The sequence below is a fragment of the Scyliorhinus torazame genome, chromosome 11 (genome assembly GCF_047496885.1).
Source record: "Scyliorhinus torazame isolate Kashiwa2021f chromosome 11, sScyTor2.1, whole genome shotgun sequence".
Taxonomy (NCBI): Eukaryota; Metazoa; Chordata; class Chondrichthyes; order Carcharhiniformes; family Scyliorhinidae; genus Scyliorhinus; species Scyliorhinus torazame.
This window is the reverse complement of record NC_092717.1, coordinates 40,729,684-40,744,712: the sequence shown is the minus strand read 5'-3', so window position 1 is coordinate 40,744,712 and position 15,029 is coordinate 40,729,684. Positions and strand designations below refer to the sequence as shown.

The 15,029-nt window shown below is 47.4% G+C and overlaps 1 protein-coding gene across 2 annotated transcripts in view; it reads left to right on the top strand.

The window, feature by feature from the left end:
• The first annotated feature begins 5,796 nt into the window (after nucleotides 1-5,796).
• cyb5a (cytochrome b5 type A (microsomal)) overlaps nucleotides 5,797-15,029 on the top strand; it is a 46,418-nt gene continuing 37,185 nt past the window's right edge. Inside the window, exon 1 of one of the 2 annotated variants that reach the window (XM_072467162.1) lies at nucleotides 5,797-6,037. In XM_072467162.1, the coding sequence (XP_072323263.1) occupies nucleotides 5,906-6,037 (132 nt within the window). In that variant the 5' untranslated portion in view covers nucleotides 5,797-5,905. The remainder of the gene's footprint in view (nucleotides 6,038-15,029) is intronic. The other variant, XM_072467161.1, reaches the window with a different exon arrangement.

The window sequence follows — 15,029 nt, the reverse complement described above, 5'->3', positions numbered from 1 at the left end:
TGATGCATGTGTGGGATCTCCTACTTTTCTATAAGAAAATATATAAATATGTGACATAGCCTTAGTACCAGTCAGATATGTCGTAGAAGCAGAGCTATGTCTCTCAAATATGTTTCTGAATAAAGTCTCAGTTATGCAACTTACAGACTTGAGTGGTTTCAATTTTTGACCACAACAATTTGGTATAGTCGGCAGAATCCTCACAATGCCGCACAGTGGAACCAGATCGAATGCTGACAGCAGAGGATGGGTGACTATGTTTATTTACCACCCATTAGATGGTGTGGTCAGCATTTGAAACGGGAAGAATGTGGGTCAGTTTGAGGAACCGATTCAGTATACAAGCCTGTGAGTGGAGTAAAGAGGCAGGTGGAGCAAAGAACTTAAGAGCTGAAAAGGCAATGGATCTTTTGCCTAATGGAGCACACTTTGATGAGATCTTGAAAAATAAAGAAATGACTGGGGAGGAGAATTTGAGAAAGCAATCCAGCAGAAAGGTGAGGAGATAGATGGTTTAGAGAGGCAGGTTCATTCTTTTGGGTTAGGAGCTGAGCAGTCTGTCATGATATCCACATTAACATATCATGGTGCAATCACACACACACACTGATGGACAGGTAGTTGGACCAACCAACACACACACAACATCACAGCCAATCACCAGTGAGAGCACACGCACTATAAAACACGGAACACCGCAGTTCCCGTTCATTCTACCAGGAGATAGCTCAGAGCACAGAGCTCACAGCGTGCGACTCAGACATACACCATGTGCTGAGTGCCTCACTAAGATAGTGGTAGGGCTGGGTCCACAGGTTAGCTGGTGAAGTACGAACCACAGCCAGAAGTTAACAGTTATTATTGGACAGAATAATAAAACAGAGTTGTACCATCTACAACCGTGTTGGTTCGTTTGTGTATCGGAACACCCAACACGACATGATACCAGGTCTGGAAACACACCAGCGACTGTGAGGCCTACCTGCACCTCTTCAGAAACCCGCCATCCTGCGCCATGGAAACCATCAGCCCGCCGCAGCCGCTCCGGATCGCTGGAAATCTTGGCGTCAACTGGAGACTGTTTAAAAAGCGTTTTCAACTCTTCCTAGAAGCTACAGATAGGGAGAATGCATCGGACACCAGGAAGATCGCCCTCCTCCTCTCCACGGCGGGGCAACATGCCATCCACATCTACAACTCCCTGGCATTCGCGGAAGGCGAGGACAAGATGAAGTACACGACGGTCCTTCTAAAATTTGAGGAACACTTCAGCGTGGAAGTTAATGAGAACTTCGAGAGGTACCTCTTCCAGCAGCGCCTGCAGGGTAAGGATGAGCCTTTTCAATCTTATTTGACACACCTCCGTATCCTCGCGCAGTCCTGTGGCTATGAGGCCACCTCCGACTCCATGATTCGGAACCAGATCGTTTTTGGGGTCACATCGGACACCCTAAGCCAGCAGCTCCTCAAAATAAAGCGCCTCACCCTAGCCACCGCCATCGAGACCTGCGTCCTCCAAGAAAACGCGACCAGCTGGTACTCCAAATTCCATGCGGCTGAATCGGCATGGCAGCGGTCCTATGAGGCCGAGCGGGTCCAGTCGATCGAGTTCCTCCCGGCCCGCGGCCCGGACGAGGGCGGCCATTTTGCACGCTTTCCGAGGCCTCCCACCAAAAGAGGGGACGTCGACGCAGAGGGACGGGATGCGCAGGCGCGCTCTACGCAGGATCGCACCGCGCATGCACGGTGGTGCAACGAACGCCATGACGTCACGACGTGCAGCAACTGTGGATCCGCACACTTAAAGCGGCAATGTCCGGCCAAAGCGCGACAATGCCTCCGCTGTGGCAGGATGGGCCACTACGCTGCCTGCTGTTGAGCAGCTCAACCTGCCAACTCTCCGCAATTCCGCCAGCCTCGCAGGGACGTGCGGGCCATTCAGCCCCCATACGCTCAGTCATACGCTGGCGACGTGCAGACCGGTGATACCGACGACCGGGAACCCTTCCGCGTTGCGGTACTAAACAAGAACCGGATATCCCCAAATCGGATCCACCAGCCGATGCCAGTGCACAGCATTAATCCGGGTGATTAATGGTGTGCCACCCTGACGGTCAACCGATCACCAATCACATTCTGCTTAGACCCTGGTGCCTCTGCCAATCTCATTGCATGGCCAGCCTTCCACACCTTGAAGGTTAAACCACCGATTCTGCCATCCCACTGTCAGCTGGTTGATTATAACGGAAACATTATCCCGGTCATGGGGTCCTGCCAGCTCGAGGTTGCACACAATTCACATACAGCCACACTGTCTTTTGAGATAGTTGGATCCTCGAAGGACTCTCTGTTAGGCGCACAGGCGTGCAAGACCCTCCACCTCGTTCAGCGCGTACACACTTTGTCTCCAGAAGGCATGTCCGATTTCCCAGATGCAGACTTTAGGGCGCAGCTCCACTCGCTCCTCGTCCCCAACCAGGAGGTTTTCGAGGGCATGGGCACCCTGTCCTACACTTACAGAATACGGCTCAAACCGGACGCCACCCCGGTCATTCATGCACCTCGTAGAGTCCCAGCACCGCTCAAGGACCGCCTCAAGCAGCAACTGCAGGACCTGCAGGACCAAGGAGTGCTTTCCCGGGTCAAGGAGCCAACGCAATGGGTCAGCTCTATGGTGTGCGTAAAAAAGCCCTCCGCCGAGCTCCGGATCTGCATCGACCCGAAAGACCTGAACAACAACATCATGAGGGAACACTACCCCATACCCAAACGGGAAGAAATCACGAACGAAATGGCCCGGACTAAAATTTTCACCAAGCTTGATGCCTCAAAGGGTTTTTGCAGATTCAACTGGATCAGTCCAGCAGGAAGCTGTGCACGTTCAACACTCCCTTTGGCAGATACTGCTACAATAGGATGCCGTTTGGCATCATCTCCGCATCCGAGGTGTTTCATCGCATCATGGAACAGATGATGGAGGGCATTGAAGGGGTACGAGTCTATGTTGACGACGTCATCATCTGGTCCACCACGCCACAGGAGCACATCAGTCATCTCCAGCGTGTCTTTGCACGGATACGAGATCAGGGCCTTTGCCTCAACCGAGCCAAGTGCTCTTTTGGCCAAACTGAGCTAAGGTTTTTGGGGGACCACATATCCCGGTCAGGGGTGCGGCCGGATGCCGACAAAGTGGCAGCTATCGCAGCCATGCCGCAGCCGGCAGACAAAAAGGCAGTGTTATGCTTCCTCGGGATGGTCAACGTCCTAGGGAAGTTTATTCCCAACCTTGCCTCGCACACAACAGCTCTTCGCCACCTGGTCAAGAAGACAACGGAATTCCAGTGGCTGCCCGCACACCAGAAAGAATGGGAGGACCTCAAGATCAAGCTCATCACCGTCCCGGTGTTGGCGTTCTTCGACACCACTCGGGACACAAAGATCTCGACTAATGCCAACCAGTCCGGCATTGGGGTGGTACTCCTACAACGGGACAACACTGCATCATGGGCCCCGGTCGCCTATGCCTCACGGGCCATGACCCCCAAAGAACAGCGCTATGCGCAGATTGAAAAGGAGTGCCTGGGTTTGTTGACCGGCATCGACAAATTCCACGATTATGTGTATGGTCTTCCGCAGTTCACTGTGGAGACCGACCATCGCCCCCTGGTCGGCATCATTCAGAAGGACCTCAGCGATATGACCCCTCGCCTCCAGCGCATTCTGCTCAAGCTCTGGAGGTACGACTTCCAACTTGTCTACACCCCGGGAAAGGACCTCGTCATCGTGGATGCCCTGTCCAGAGCAGTGAACACACCGCCCGAATCGGAGAGGTTCGTTTGTCAGGTCGACACACAAGTAGCCTTCACATCGGCCAATCTGCCGGCCACTGATGCACGTCTGGCCCACATTCGCCGTGAGACTGCGGCTGACCCCCTTCTACAACGTGTGATGTGCCACACGACGGAAGGGTGTCTCAAGGGGCAGTGCCCACAATTCTACAATGTCCGGGACGACTTGGCTGTCATTGATGGTGTCCTCCTAAAGTTGGACCGGATTGTGATCCCACACAGCATGCACTGGCTTGTCCTCGAACAATTGCACAAAGGCCATCTCGGAGTTGAAAAGTGCAGGCGGAGGGCCCGAGAAGCTGTGTACTGGCCGGGCATCAGTGACGACATCGCTAACATGGTGCTCAACTGCCCCACCTGCCAAAGGTTTCAGCCGGCGCAACCCCCTGAGACACTTCAGCCCCATGAGTTGGTCACGTCCCCCTGGGAAAAGGTGGGTGTGGACCTCTTTCATGTGCTCGGCAGGGACTACGTCATTAGCAATCCCTGGGAACAATAAGTAACATTTGGGACACACAAAGCAAAGCCAGACTCCCCGGCGCAGCAGGAGCCAACACAAAGGAGGTGAATGAACACCTCAAGACCGCCCATCGATCAGGGAACCGCTCCAGTATTGGAGAAATCGAACCAAGCGATTGGGACAAAGTCCAATCACTTGGGACCAGGTACAGGGTCCGCCCCGAAAGGCGGGAAGCCCCTGGGGACTATAAGAGTTAAGCCCCAAGTTCAAATCGCTCTCCTCGTCCTGCCCGGGTCACCCAGCAACACGAACCAACATTGACCGTGACCGGTGCAGTGACCACCGAAAGAAGTAAGTCTTAATTCAACGTTCGCTACGAGATAGGCGCTCCTAGCTACCAATCGGTACCAACTTCGAATCCCGCAGACTCAGAACCCGAACAAAAGGCCATTTGTTCCCCTGACCTGGTGGGCCAGTCCGAAGTTATGTATAGGCCTGTTAGTTGTAGAAGTAGCTTAGACGTAGAATTTGTGCATGAGTAGTAATTACTGTGCATAATAAATGTACTTTTATTTGAATCTTACTAATCGGTGTATTGAGTTCTTGATCATTACTTGGACTTGAACCTCATGGCGGTATCATAAAGATACCTGGCGACTCAAGAGCAAAGGTAATAAAACAGAGCAATTGAACCAATCGGAAAGTTAGCAACATGTGCTACAAGAGCGTTAAGGGAAGTAGTTAAGCAGCCTCACGGAGAACCTGGTCACTCCCTGTGTAAGTTTTGAACAGTGGAGTTATTACAGGAATTGGGAAAACAGCAGCCATTGTTACAGGAGATGATCTCCCTTTTCAGTGAGATGGCACACCAGCTGCCCGTGTACCTGAAGCAGATATGTAACAATCTGTTACTGAAATCCCAGAGTCACAAGTAAGGTTAAGATAGTTATGGAGAAAGGAAGAAATTAAGTTCATAGCCCCAGTTTAGTTCAGATGCGGTGTGAAAAGGTATCAAAAAGAAAGACATAAGGGCAGCATGGTGGCGTAGTGGGTTGCCACTGTGGCCTCACTGTGCTGAGGTCACAGGTTCGATCCTGGCTCTGGGTCACTGTCTGTGTGGAGTTTGTACATTCTCCCCATGTTTGTGTGGGTTTCGTCCTCACAACCCAAAGATGTGCGGGAGGTGGATTGGCCAGGCTAAATTAAAGATGTAGGTGGATTGGCCAGGCTAAATTAACCCCTTAATTGCTGGAAGGTGTTGCAAATTTTGGATGGCCACGCACAGTTACTTTCTAATAAATGTCCGAAGGTGGGTGGTCTGTGTTTGGGTTCCACCCAGGTAAACTAACTGAGAAACTCCACCACCCAGAAGCGGTTCATTGATAAATCTCCGCCGAGCACGCCCCGCATTCCATTTTCGAACCGTGAGCATTGTGGCGTCAGCTTGAGTGACACACTGAGCCACCAATGAACGCCCGAGAGCGCTGGGGACGCGAGTTGCTCATGGGAAGGAGTCGGAAAGAGGGCGCTGGGGCCGGCTTGAGAAATCACTGGCTTTTGTCTGCGCTTGGTACCGGCCGCACAAAGTTCTTCCAACATGGCTGAGAACAGGGAAGAGGAGGTAAAGAAGTATTACCGGCTGGAAGAGCTGAAGCAGCACAGCAACGGGAACAGCGCCTGGATCAACATTCACAACAAAATCTACGACGTGACCACCTTTCTTGAAGAGGTAGTTTGTGCCCAGTGCCCCTGAAATAAATGTTGCACAACTTTGTCATTAACCCCCCAGTTGACCGCAGTGTATAATGTTCAACAAGTGTAAACTTTCTCAATCGACAGCTTTGCTCCTAACACGAGAGGGGCACCGGGTTTATTTTTAAAATTGCAATTTAAATACTTTTCTGTCAGCATGTTTGCAACCAAAAAGTACTTGGCCTCCCGCCGCCGCTGTGTCCTATGACTTTCATCGACTACTTTAGATTGCTCACCAAAGTTGACGCTTGCAGGAGCACGGACGGTAGCGTTTGAGAACCCTGAACCTTTTATTGGTCTCGAATTTACTTGTGTTTCAGCACTGCCGAGTTCAATAGGCTCCTTCCTTTGGTGCTCCTTCAGTACAGATTCTTTGCCATATAATTTTGCCACATTATTTTGCCACATTAAAGTATCTCTAGTTGTACATAAGATGCATAAGATTTGCTGTTTATGATTTCATAGATAGAATTTACAGTGCAGAAGGAGGCCATTTGGCCCATCGAGTCTGCACCGGCTCCTGGAAAGAGCACCCTACCCAAGGTCAACACCTCCACCCTGTCCCCATAACCCAGTAACCCCACCCAACACTAAGGGCAATTTTGGACACTATGAGCAATTTATCATGGGCAATCCACCTAACCTGCACATCTTTGGACTGTGGGAGGAAACCGGAGCACCCGGAGGAAACCCACGCACACACGGGGAGGATGTGCAGACTCTGCACAGACAGTGACCCAAGCCGGAATTGAACTTGGGACCCTGGAGCTGTGAAGCAATTATGCTATCCACAATGCTACCGTGCTGGCCTCGGGGAGAAAATCAGGTGAACCTGTTTGTCTCTTCTAGAATCCCTATAGTGCAGAAGGAGGCCATTTGAGTCTGCACCGACCCTTTCAAAGAGCACCCCACAGCCCCGGCCCTATCCATGTAACCCCCACCTAACCTTTTGGACGCTAAGGGGCAGTTTAGCACGGCCAGTCCATCTAACCTGCACATCTTTGGACTTCCATTTAAACTCTTCCATTTGAGTAGCTGAGATTTCGCTCAGCTTGGGTGTACTTTTGAAGCATATGTTCTTTATCTTTAGGATCTTGAAAACAACCTAACGCTTACCTATATCTTTGCTGATAACTTTCTGTACCCCTGACAGGAAACCCCTCCCCACCATCCCATGGCCCAGTTTTCCATTCCTACTCTTTGAGATCTTTCTCTTCTCCCCCACCCCCCAATTATCCCCATGACAGGCTTTTTCACAAATGGCATTGCTTCAGACTTGCCCGTTGAAGCCAGCAAGCTGCACCAGTGTGTAACATTTTAGATGTTTTTGTAATGGACAGTGAGACATACTATTTGTGATATGCAGCATTTTTTAAAATCCTGCCCGTTCTAGTCTTTTGCCAAGCCTACCAAGAATGAACTCATTCTGCGATACCTGCTGAAAGCACCAGTTTGGGTCATTGTATTCCAAGTGGTTGTGACGAATGTGATATAAAATAGTTACTTTAGAGATACTAGTTAATGTAATGTAGAAATTGCATAATACTAAGAAGACTTTAAACAATGCTAACTTCCAAACTGTTTGTAAATGACCGCTGCAACTGTCTTTTGATTTGTTGACCTGCACGACTGCAGTTGTTTGGAGAAACCTTCCACAAATTGCTATGTGTTTCGTAACTGGAGGGTGTTCTGAACTTAAAGTGTATTGCCAAAATGTCTATTTGCATGCATCTGAGCCGGATATTAAATTCTGAGCCTTTTGCACAGAAAGCAATTCCTCTAAACAAATGAACAGTAAAGAACTGCCATCCCATTTACATTGAGATAAAAGGAAAATACTGCAGATGCTGGAAATCTGAAATAAAAGCAGAAAATGCTGGGTAAACTCAGCAGGTCTGGCAGCATCTGCAGAGAGAGAAACAAAGTTAACATTTTGGATCTAAACTATCCTTCTACAGAAGGTTCTGTCTCACGCATTTGGAACTGAACTGCTAACTCTATTTCTCTCCACCGATGCTGCCAGACCTGCTGCGTTTATCCAGCATTTTCATACAGATATTTATTCATGTAACTCTGTCTGAAGCTATTGCTGTTTGTGAGAGGAGAGTAAGAAAAATAATGTACTTCATTGTTTCTGGGAAGCTTCCCACAAGCTTTTCTCCTGGAATTTCTCTCCTTATCCTACTTCCATATTCAAGTGACTAGGGTCCTTTTGTGACAGCATAACCTTTAAAGTGATGCTTATGCTTGATTTGGTCGGAATGAGATGAGTTTGATTACATAGTGACATTTATCAGCCAGCTGTTGGAAGGTCGTAAACTGACCTCTGTTTAAAAAGGAAATGGTGTTATTTTCCACCTTAAGTCAAGCTCTGACACTTAGTGCTCTTTTTGATCAATAGGGAGAAGCCAGCATGTCCAGGAATATTTTCAACGAGACCCCTTCTCAAGTTCATTGCACTATTGGTATTGCCGGTTATTTCACAATCACAGCTGGCTCTTTCAGCACATGAATAGGTTGGGAAGGAGACCATGGTCCCGGTTTCTGAGAAGGCGTTTGAAGTCGGGTGGCATATTGGTGAGCACTGCTGCATCACAGTGCCAGGGACCTGGGTTCAATCCCGGCCTTGAGTGACTGTCTGTTTGCATTTTCTCCCTGTATCTGTGTGGGTTTCCTCCGGTGCCCCAATTTCCTCCCACAATCCAAAGATGTGCAGGTTAGGGGGATTGGCCATGCTAATTGACCCTTAGTGTCCAAACAAAAGTGGGGATAGGGCGTGGGCCTGGGGAGGATGCTCTTTCAGAGGGTCGGTGCAGACTTGATGGGCCAAATGGCCTCCTGCTTCGATGATTTTAAGTCAGTTTGTACAGTTAAGAAGACTGTGCTGTCTCTTGTCGTGTCCACTGGAATCTTTGATGCACCGACCTGCTGCAGAATGGGCAGAATTCATCTGACATTGGTCGCAGAAATGATTTTGAGCATGTTCCTCAATTAATGAATTTGACCTTCCACAGAATGATTTAGGCAGATTGTTACTTCATTCAGATTGACCTATATGTTTTGGGAATGTTATTTAATCCTCCTATCAAACTTCTGTTTGTTTTCCAGCAATCAAAGATTATTTTGCAACTTAATGACTTGCACAAGTTTCATTGCTGGCAGTAAACATAATTCAGACCCTTCCCCAAATTGGGCAAAATATCAATGGCGACAGATGATGCCTTTACTCCAAACTAATGTATGTGATCTTTGTTATCCTCCAACTGCATTCCCTTGAAAAGGAGGCTCAGAAATAGTACTTGTGATGTGAGCTCAGGGAGAGCCCTCCCTCGAGTTCAGCAAGGAGCAGAGTTATTCTTTTATTTATTTTTTCTTGATTAGGATATAACTGATAAAACTGCTTCAGCTCACCACATTGTGACGAGCTTTTTCTCTTTGTTTACATGTGATTTTTAAAATTCTTAATGTTTTAATGTCACTTTTGTGGGACGTGGGGCTTGCTGGGAAGACACGCCGTTTGTTACACTTGAGAAGGTAGCCGAGAGTCATCTTGAATCAATGCAGTCTATATGATTTTGTACAACTGTGGGGTCTGCTGAGTTATTTCACACTTGTAATGAATCTGAAATTCCTTTGGACCGTCTGTTCAATAGTTTAAAGTTGACTCCATCTAATAATCTTTATTATTGTCACAAGTAGGTTTACATTAACACTGCAATGAAGTTACTGTGAAAATCCCCGAGTCGCCACAGTCCGGCGCCTGTTCGGGTACACCGAGGGAGAATTCAGAATGTCCAATTCACCTAACAGCACATCTTTCAGGACTTTTGGGAGGAAACCGGAGCACCCGGAGGAAACCCACGCAGACATGGGGAGAACGTGCAAACTCCGCACTAACAGTGACCCAAGCGGGAATCGAACCCGGGACCCTGGGTAACAGTTTATGGTTTTATTTCAGCAAAGGTTTGAGCAGCAGATTAAAATAAGGTATAACTGAGAATTGTAGCCTGTTATTTTCCTTTGAATGGAAGGTGTGACCCAATTCCCATTCCTTCTACTCGTGTCTCCACCTGCCCGGTGTCCTTCTTGGCACTTCTGCATTTCGTCACCCACTATGCTAAATCCCAGAAAGCAGAACTGCGGGGGAAATAAAAATATCCAGTCATAGGCACAGCAATTCTTTTTGTTCAGGCACTGGCCTTCAGTTTCCTTTTATCTGTTTTTCAGCATTGGAAACAAGCAAAAGAGCTTGCACTATGGTTTGATACTGCAAACCACCAATACGCAGATGAGTTCAAACTGTAATTCAAATTTATGTTCAACATACTTTTGATAAACCTAAAGTCATTATTTTTATTCTTTCACATGATTTGAGCATTGCTGGAAAGGCCAGCATTTGTTGCCCCTACCTAATGGCCTTATCAATATAGTGTAGGCAGCCCTTTGGGATCAAGGAATACTTGTTCCGGTTCAATGGGTTCTGAAATGGCTGATGAGTACAATGCATGATCTGCAGATTCGTGCCACATGTTGGGCAGGTTGTGCTTGAAAGGTTGGGTAGACAGGTTGTTAGGTAAGTGGGGAGGTTTGTGCTCTCCCTCCCATTCCTCGACTTTACCTCTGCACGTTCCTAACAAAGTCTCTCAATGTGATTGATGCTTTCCTGATTGAGACTTCCAACTTCTTCCGGGATCTTTGAGGGACGTCCTGAACGTGTTCCTACTGTTTTTCTGCGAGTCTTCAGCCATGACGAGTCCCGATTAGAGTAGTTGCTTTGGGAGTCCAGTGTCAGGCCTATGAATGACTTCCTTTCCAGTGGAACCGATTTTGAGTGATTAGTGCCCCAATGTTGAGCAAGTTGGCTTGGGAGAGGATGCTACTATTAGGCCACCTTTCTTGCCACTGGATTTGAAGAATCTTGCAAAGATATTGCTAGTGGTACTTCAGTCCTTTGCCACGCCTGCTGAATGTTGTCCAAGTTTCCAAAGAATATAAAAGCATGGGGATATAAAATGTCACCTAGCAACCTTCGTAGTAAACGGTAATCTAAGCAAAGCTCAATGCTGAAAAGTAATAAAAGGGAATTTTATCTGATTAGATTTCAACAATGTCCAGAAGAATATGCATTCCCACAGATGTGGAGAGAGGTTATAGGCAATTCTTAATCCCAACTCATTCTCATTTTTCTCCCTTTTTTCCCCTCTAAATTTAGCAATTCGTTTATAGCACCTTGATGGAGTGGGTGTGGAAAGGATGTTTCCTCTTGTAGGAGAATCTGGAACTAGGGGTCGCTCACTGTCCATTTAAGACCGAGATGAGAATTTCTTTTACCTGAGGATCATGAGTCTTTGGAACTCTCTCTGCCTTAAAAGGTGCTGCAGTCAGAGTTTTTGAGTATTTTTAAGGCAGAGGAGATAGTTTCTTGATAAGCAACAGGGTGAAAGGTGCTCGGGGGTAGGCAGGAATGTGGAGTTGAGGTTACACTCTGATCAGCCACGATCTTGGGTGATGGCAGGGCAGGCTTGAGGGGCTGGGTGGCCTACTACTCCTCGTTCATATGTTCGCACGCTGGAATTCAGCAGGTAGTTGAAACAGTGTTATTTTTGCCCAACAGTAAGTTTGGAAAATGGTTAATTTAACTCTTTCCATGTCTTACCGCTCCAAATAGGAGCAGGAGAAGGCCATTTGGCCTTCGTTTTGTTTTCCATTTACGGGATGTGGGCATCTCTTGTTAGGCCAGCATTATTGCCCATCCCTAGTTGCCCTTCAGAAGGTGGTAGTGAGTTGCCTTCTGGAACCGCTGCAGTCCTTGAGGTGTAGGTGCACCCACTGTGCTATTAGGGAGAGAGTTCCAGGATGTTGCCCCAGTGATAGCGAAGGAACGGCGATATATTTCCAAGTCAGGCTGGTGAGTGACTTGGAGGGGAACGTCTGGGTGGTGGGCTTCCCAGGTATCTGCTGCTCTTGTCCTTCTAGAGGGTAGTGGTTGTGGGTTGAGAGGTGCTGTCGAAGGAATCTTGGTGAGTTACTGCAGTGCATCTTGTAGATGGTGCACACGGCTGCCACAGTTTGTCGGTGGTGGAGGGATTGAATGTTTGTGGAAGGGGGAGCAATCAAGCGGACTGCTTTGTCCTGGATGGTGTTGGGCTTCTTGAGTGTTCTTGGAGCTGCATTCATCAGGCAAATGGAGATTATTCCATTACACTCCTGACTTGTGCCTTTTAGATGGTGGACAGGTTTGGGAGGGGTCAGGAGGTTAGTTACTCGCTGTAGAATTCCTAACCTTTGACGAGCTCAATAGACTAATCCTGTTTCTTCTCTCTTCCCCCCCCCCCCCCCCCCCCATATTCTATAGAAACTCATATACTCTTTAAAAACCCATATAATTACATTATTGCACATTGTTGGAGCTACATGTGAACAAGATGAAGTAAGGGCAGCAGTCAAGTGAACCAATTTGCTTTTTAATGATAAACAAGCAGATTCACGTCCCTGACATTAACTGTTCAAGATTCCAGATTATTTAATTGAATTCTAATTTACAAATTGCCACGCTGTGGAAAATGGAGACATTGTAATCTTCCAAAATTCCCTGCATTCTGAAAAGGTCCCAGTGGATTGGAAAACTGTAAATGTAACGCCCTATTCCAGAAAAGACGTAGTTAGAACCAGTTAGGCTAGCCCCTGTCGTTGGGGAAAATGCTGGTATCTATTATTAAAGGAGTAGTAGAAGGACATTTAAAAATCACAGTACAATCTAGCAGGGTCAACATGGTTTTATGAAAAGGAACTAATGTTAGACAAACTTATTGGTGTTCTTTGACGATGTAACAAGCAGGTTGAGTAAAGGAGCGCTGGAGGATGTGGTATATTTGGATTTCCAAAAGGCATTCGAGAAGGTGCCATATAAACGGTTACCAAACATTGTGATAATTGTTATTTTCAGGTTGGCAAACTGTAACAAGTGGGATGCCACCAGGGTTAAAAATATACAGGAGAGGTAGGTGAATTCACCCTCCAGCTTTGTCTGAAAGCGAAGCATGAAAAATAAGATTCAGACAGGCCCTCGGCAAAATGGAAAGTAATAAAATGGAGGGTAGATGGCCTGAAGTTGTTGAACTCTACTTCTGATGTTTTGCAATCAAATTTGCAGATGATACAAAGATCGGAGCAAGTGGTGATGAGGATACAGAGTCTACAAAGAGATATAGATCGGTTAGGTGAGTGGACAAAATGTGAGGTTGTCTGCTTTGGATGGTGGGACTGCAGGATGCTGCGGCACAGAGGGATCTGGGTGTCCTTGTCCGTGATTCAGAAAAAGTTAGCATGCGTGTACAGCAAATAATTAGGAAGGCAAATGGAATGTCGACCTTTTAATGCAAGAGGGATGAATTTAAAAGCAAGGAAGTCTTGTTATAACTGTATGGGACATTGGTGAGACATTACCTAGTGGGGCAGGGTGTAGTCCTGGTCGCCTTGATATAGGAGCAGATTGCATTGCAAGCAGCTCGGAGAAGGTTCACCACATTGATTCTCGGGCTGAAGGAGTTGTCTTATGAGGAAATGTTGAGGAGGTTGGTCCTATACTCTTTTGAAGTCTAGAAGAATGAGAGGTTATCTTATTGTTACATTAAAAATTCTGAGGGTCTTGACGTGGCCGATGCTGAGAGGCTGTCTTCCCCCTGTGGGGGAACCTGTAACTTGGCAAGCAGTCTCCAATTTAAAATGGCGACGAGGAGGAATTTCTTCCCTGGGGATCATTCGTCTTTGGAATTCTCTCACCCCGAGAGCAGTGCAGGTTGGGTCATTGAATATATTCAAGGCTGAGTTCGACAGATTTTGGATAGACCCAATTAATTTGAGGAATATGAGGGCAGACAGGAAAATGACACAAGGCCACACAATCAGATCAACCATGACTTTATTGAATGGCGGAGTAGGCTCGAGGGGCTGAATGGCCTAATCCTTGTCCTGCTTCTTTGTCGGAATACTAGTTCTGCAATGTAACCACTGTGCTACTGTACCTCCACTGTTATCCAGGATATAGTAGAACAAAGGGGATGGCAGTTATCCCCCTGGAAGTTTCCACCTACTGTTGTTAAATTTGTGATGGTAGTGGGAATTAGAATTAAACTTTTCAGGTCGGGCAAGCCTTCACTTTCTTCCAAGACCACTGAAGATACTAACTTGTTCATGCAACCCTTTGGCAAAAGGCCTGTTTGATTTTGTGCAACACATGTTAAACCTGACAGCTGACTTTGCAAATATGACTTCCCTGCATATACTGTTTGTGCAGCTTACTTAATCTACAGCAATCAGTTTACAGTCAATGTTTAGAGGTTTGTTAAACTGTCATGTGATGATCAACTGCCCTCGACCCGCCGGAGGGATTCTCTGTTACGCCGGCCGGTCAATGGGGTTTCCCATTGTGGCACAATCCCACACTGTTGGGAAACCCTGGGCGCTGGCTAAACGGAGAATACCGCCCAAGAGCTCCAAACTACTATAATAACCCCACACAATGCTTGAAACCATGACTTATTAATTAAAGCCTCAATTGACAAACCACAGGCAAACCCCACATTTCTGCCCAAACCTTAACTGTTTCAACTGCAACCCCCTCAGGATTAAGTTGCTACACTGAGCATTAAACCTTAGTCCCAAAATCCCTCTGATCTGACAGATACTTACAACTCCCCAGGTTGACCCTTCTCGATTCTCCGTTGAGTTCCATGCATCTTGTGGTTTAGTTCAGTTGGCTGGACAGCTGGTTCGTGATGCCGAGCGAGGCCAACAGCACGGCTTCAATTCCCGTACTGGCTGAGGTTATTCATGCCTTCTCAGATCCTCAGGTTAAATCACCACCAGTCAGTTTCCCCCCCCCCCCCCTCAAAGGGGAAAACAGCCTATGGTCATCTGGGACTATGGCGACTTTACCTTTCACCTTACTCGATGGATCACTGTCATTT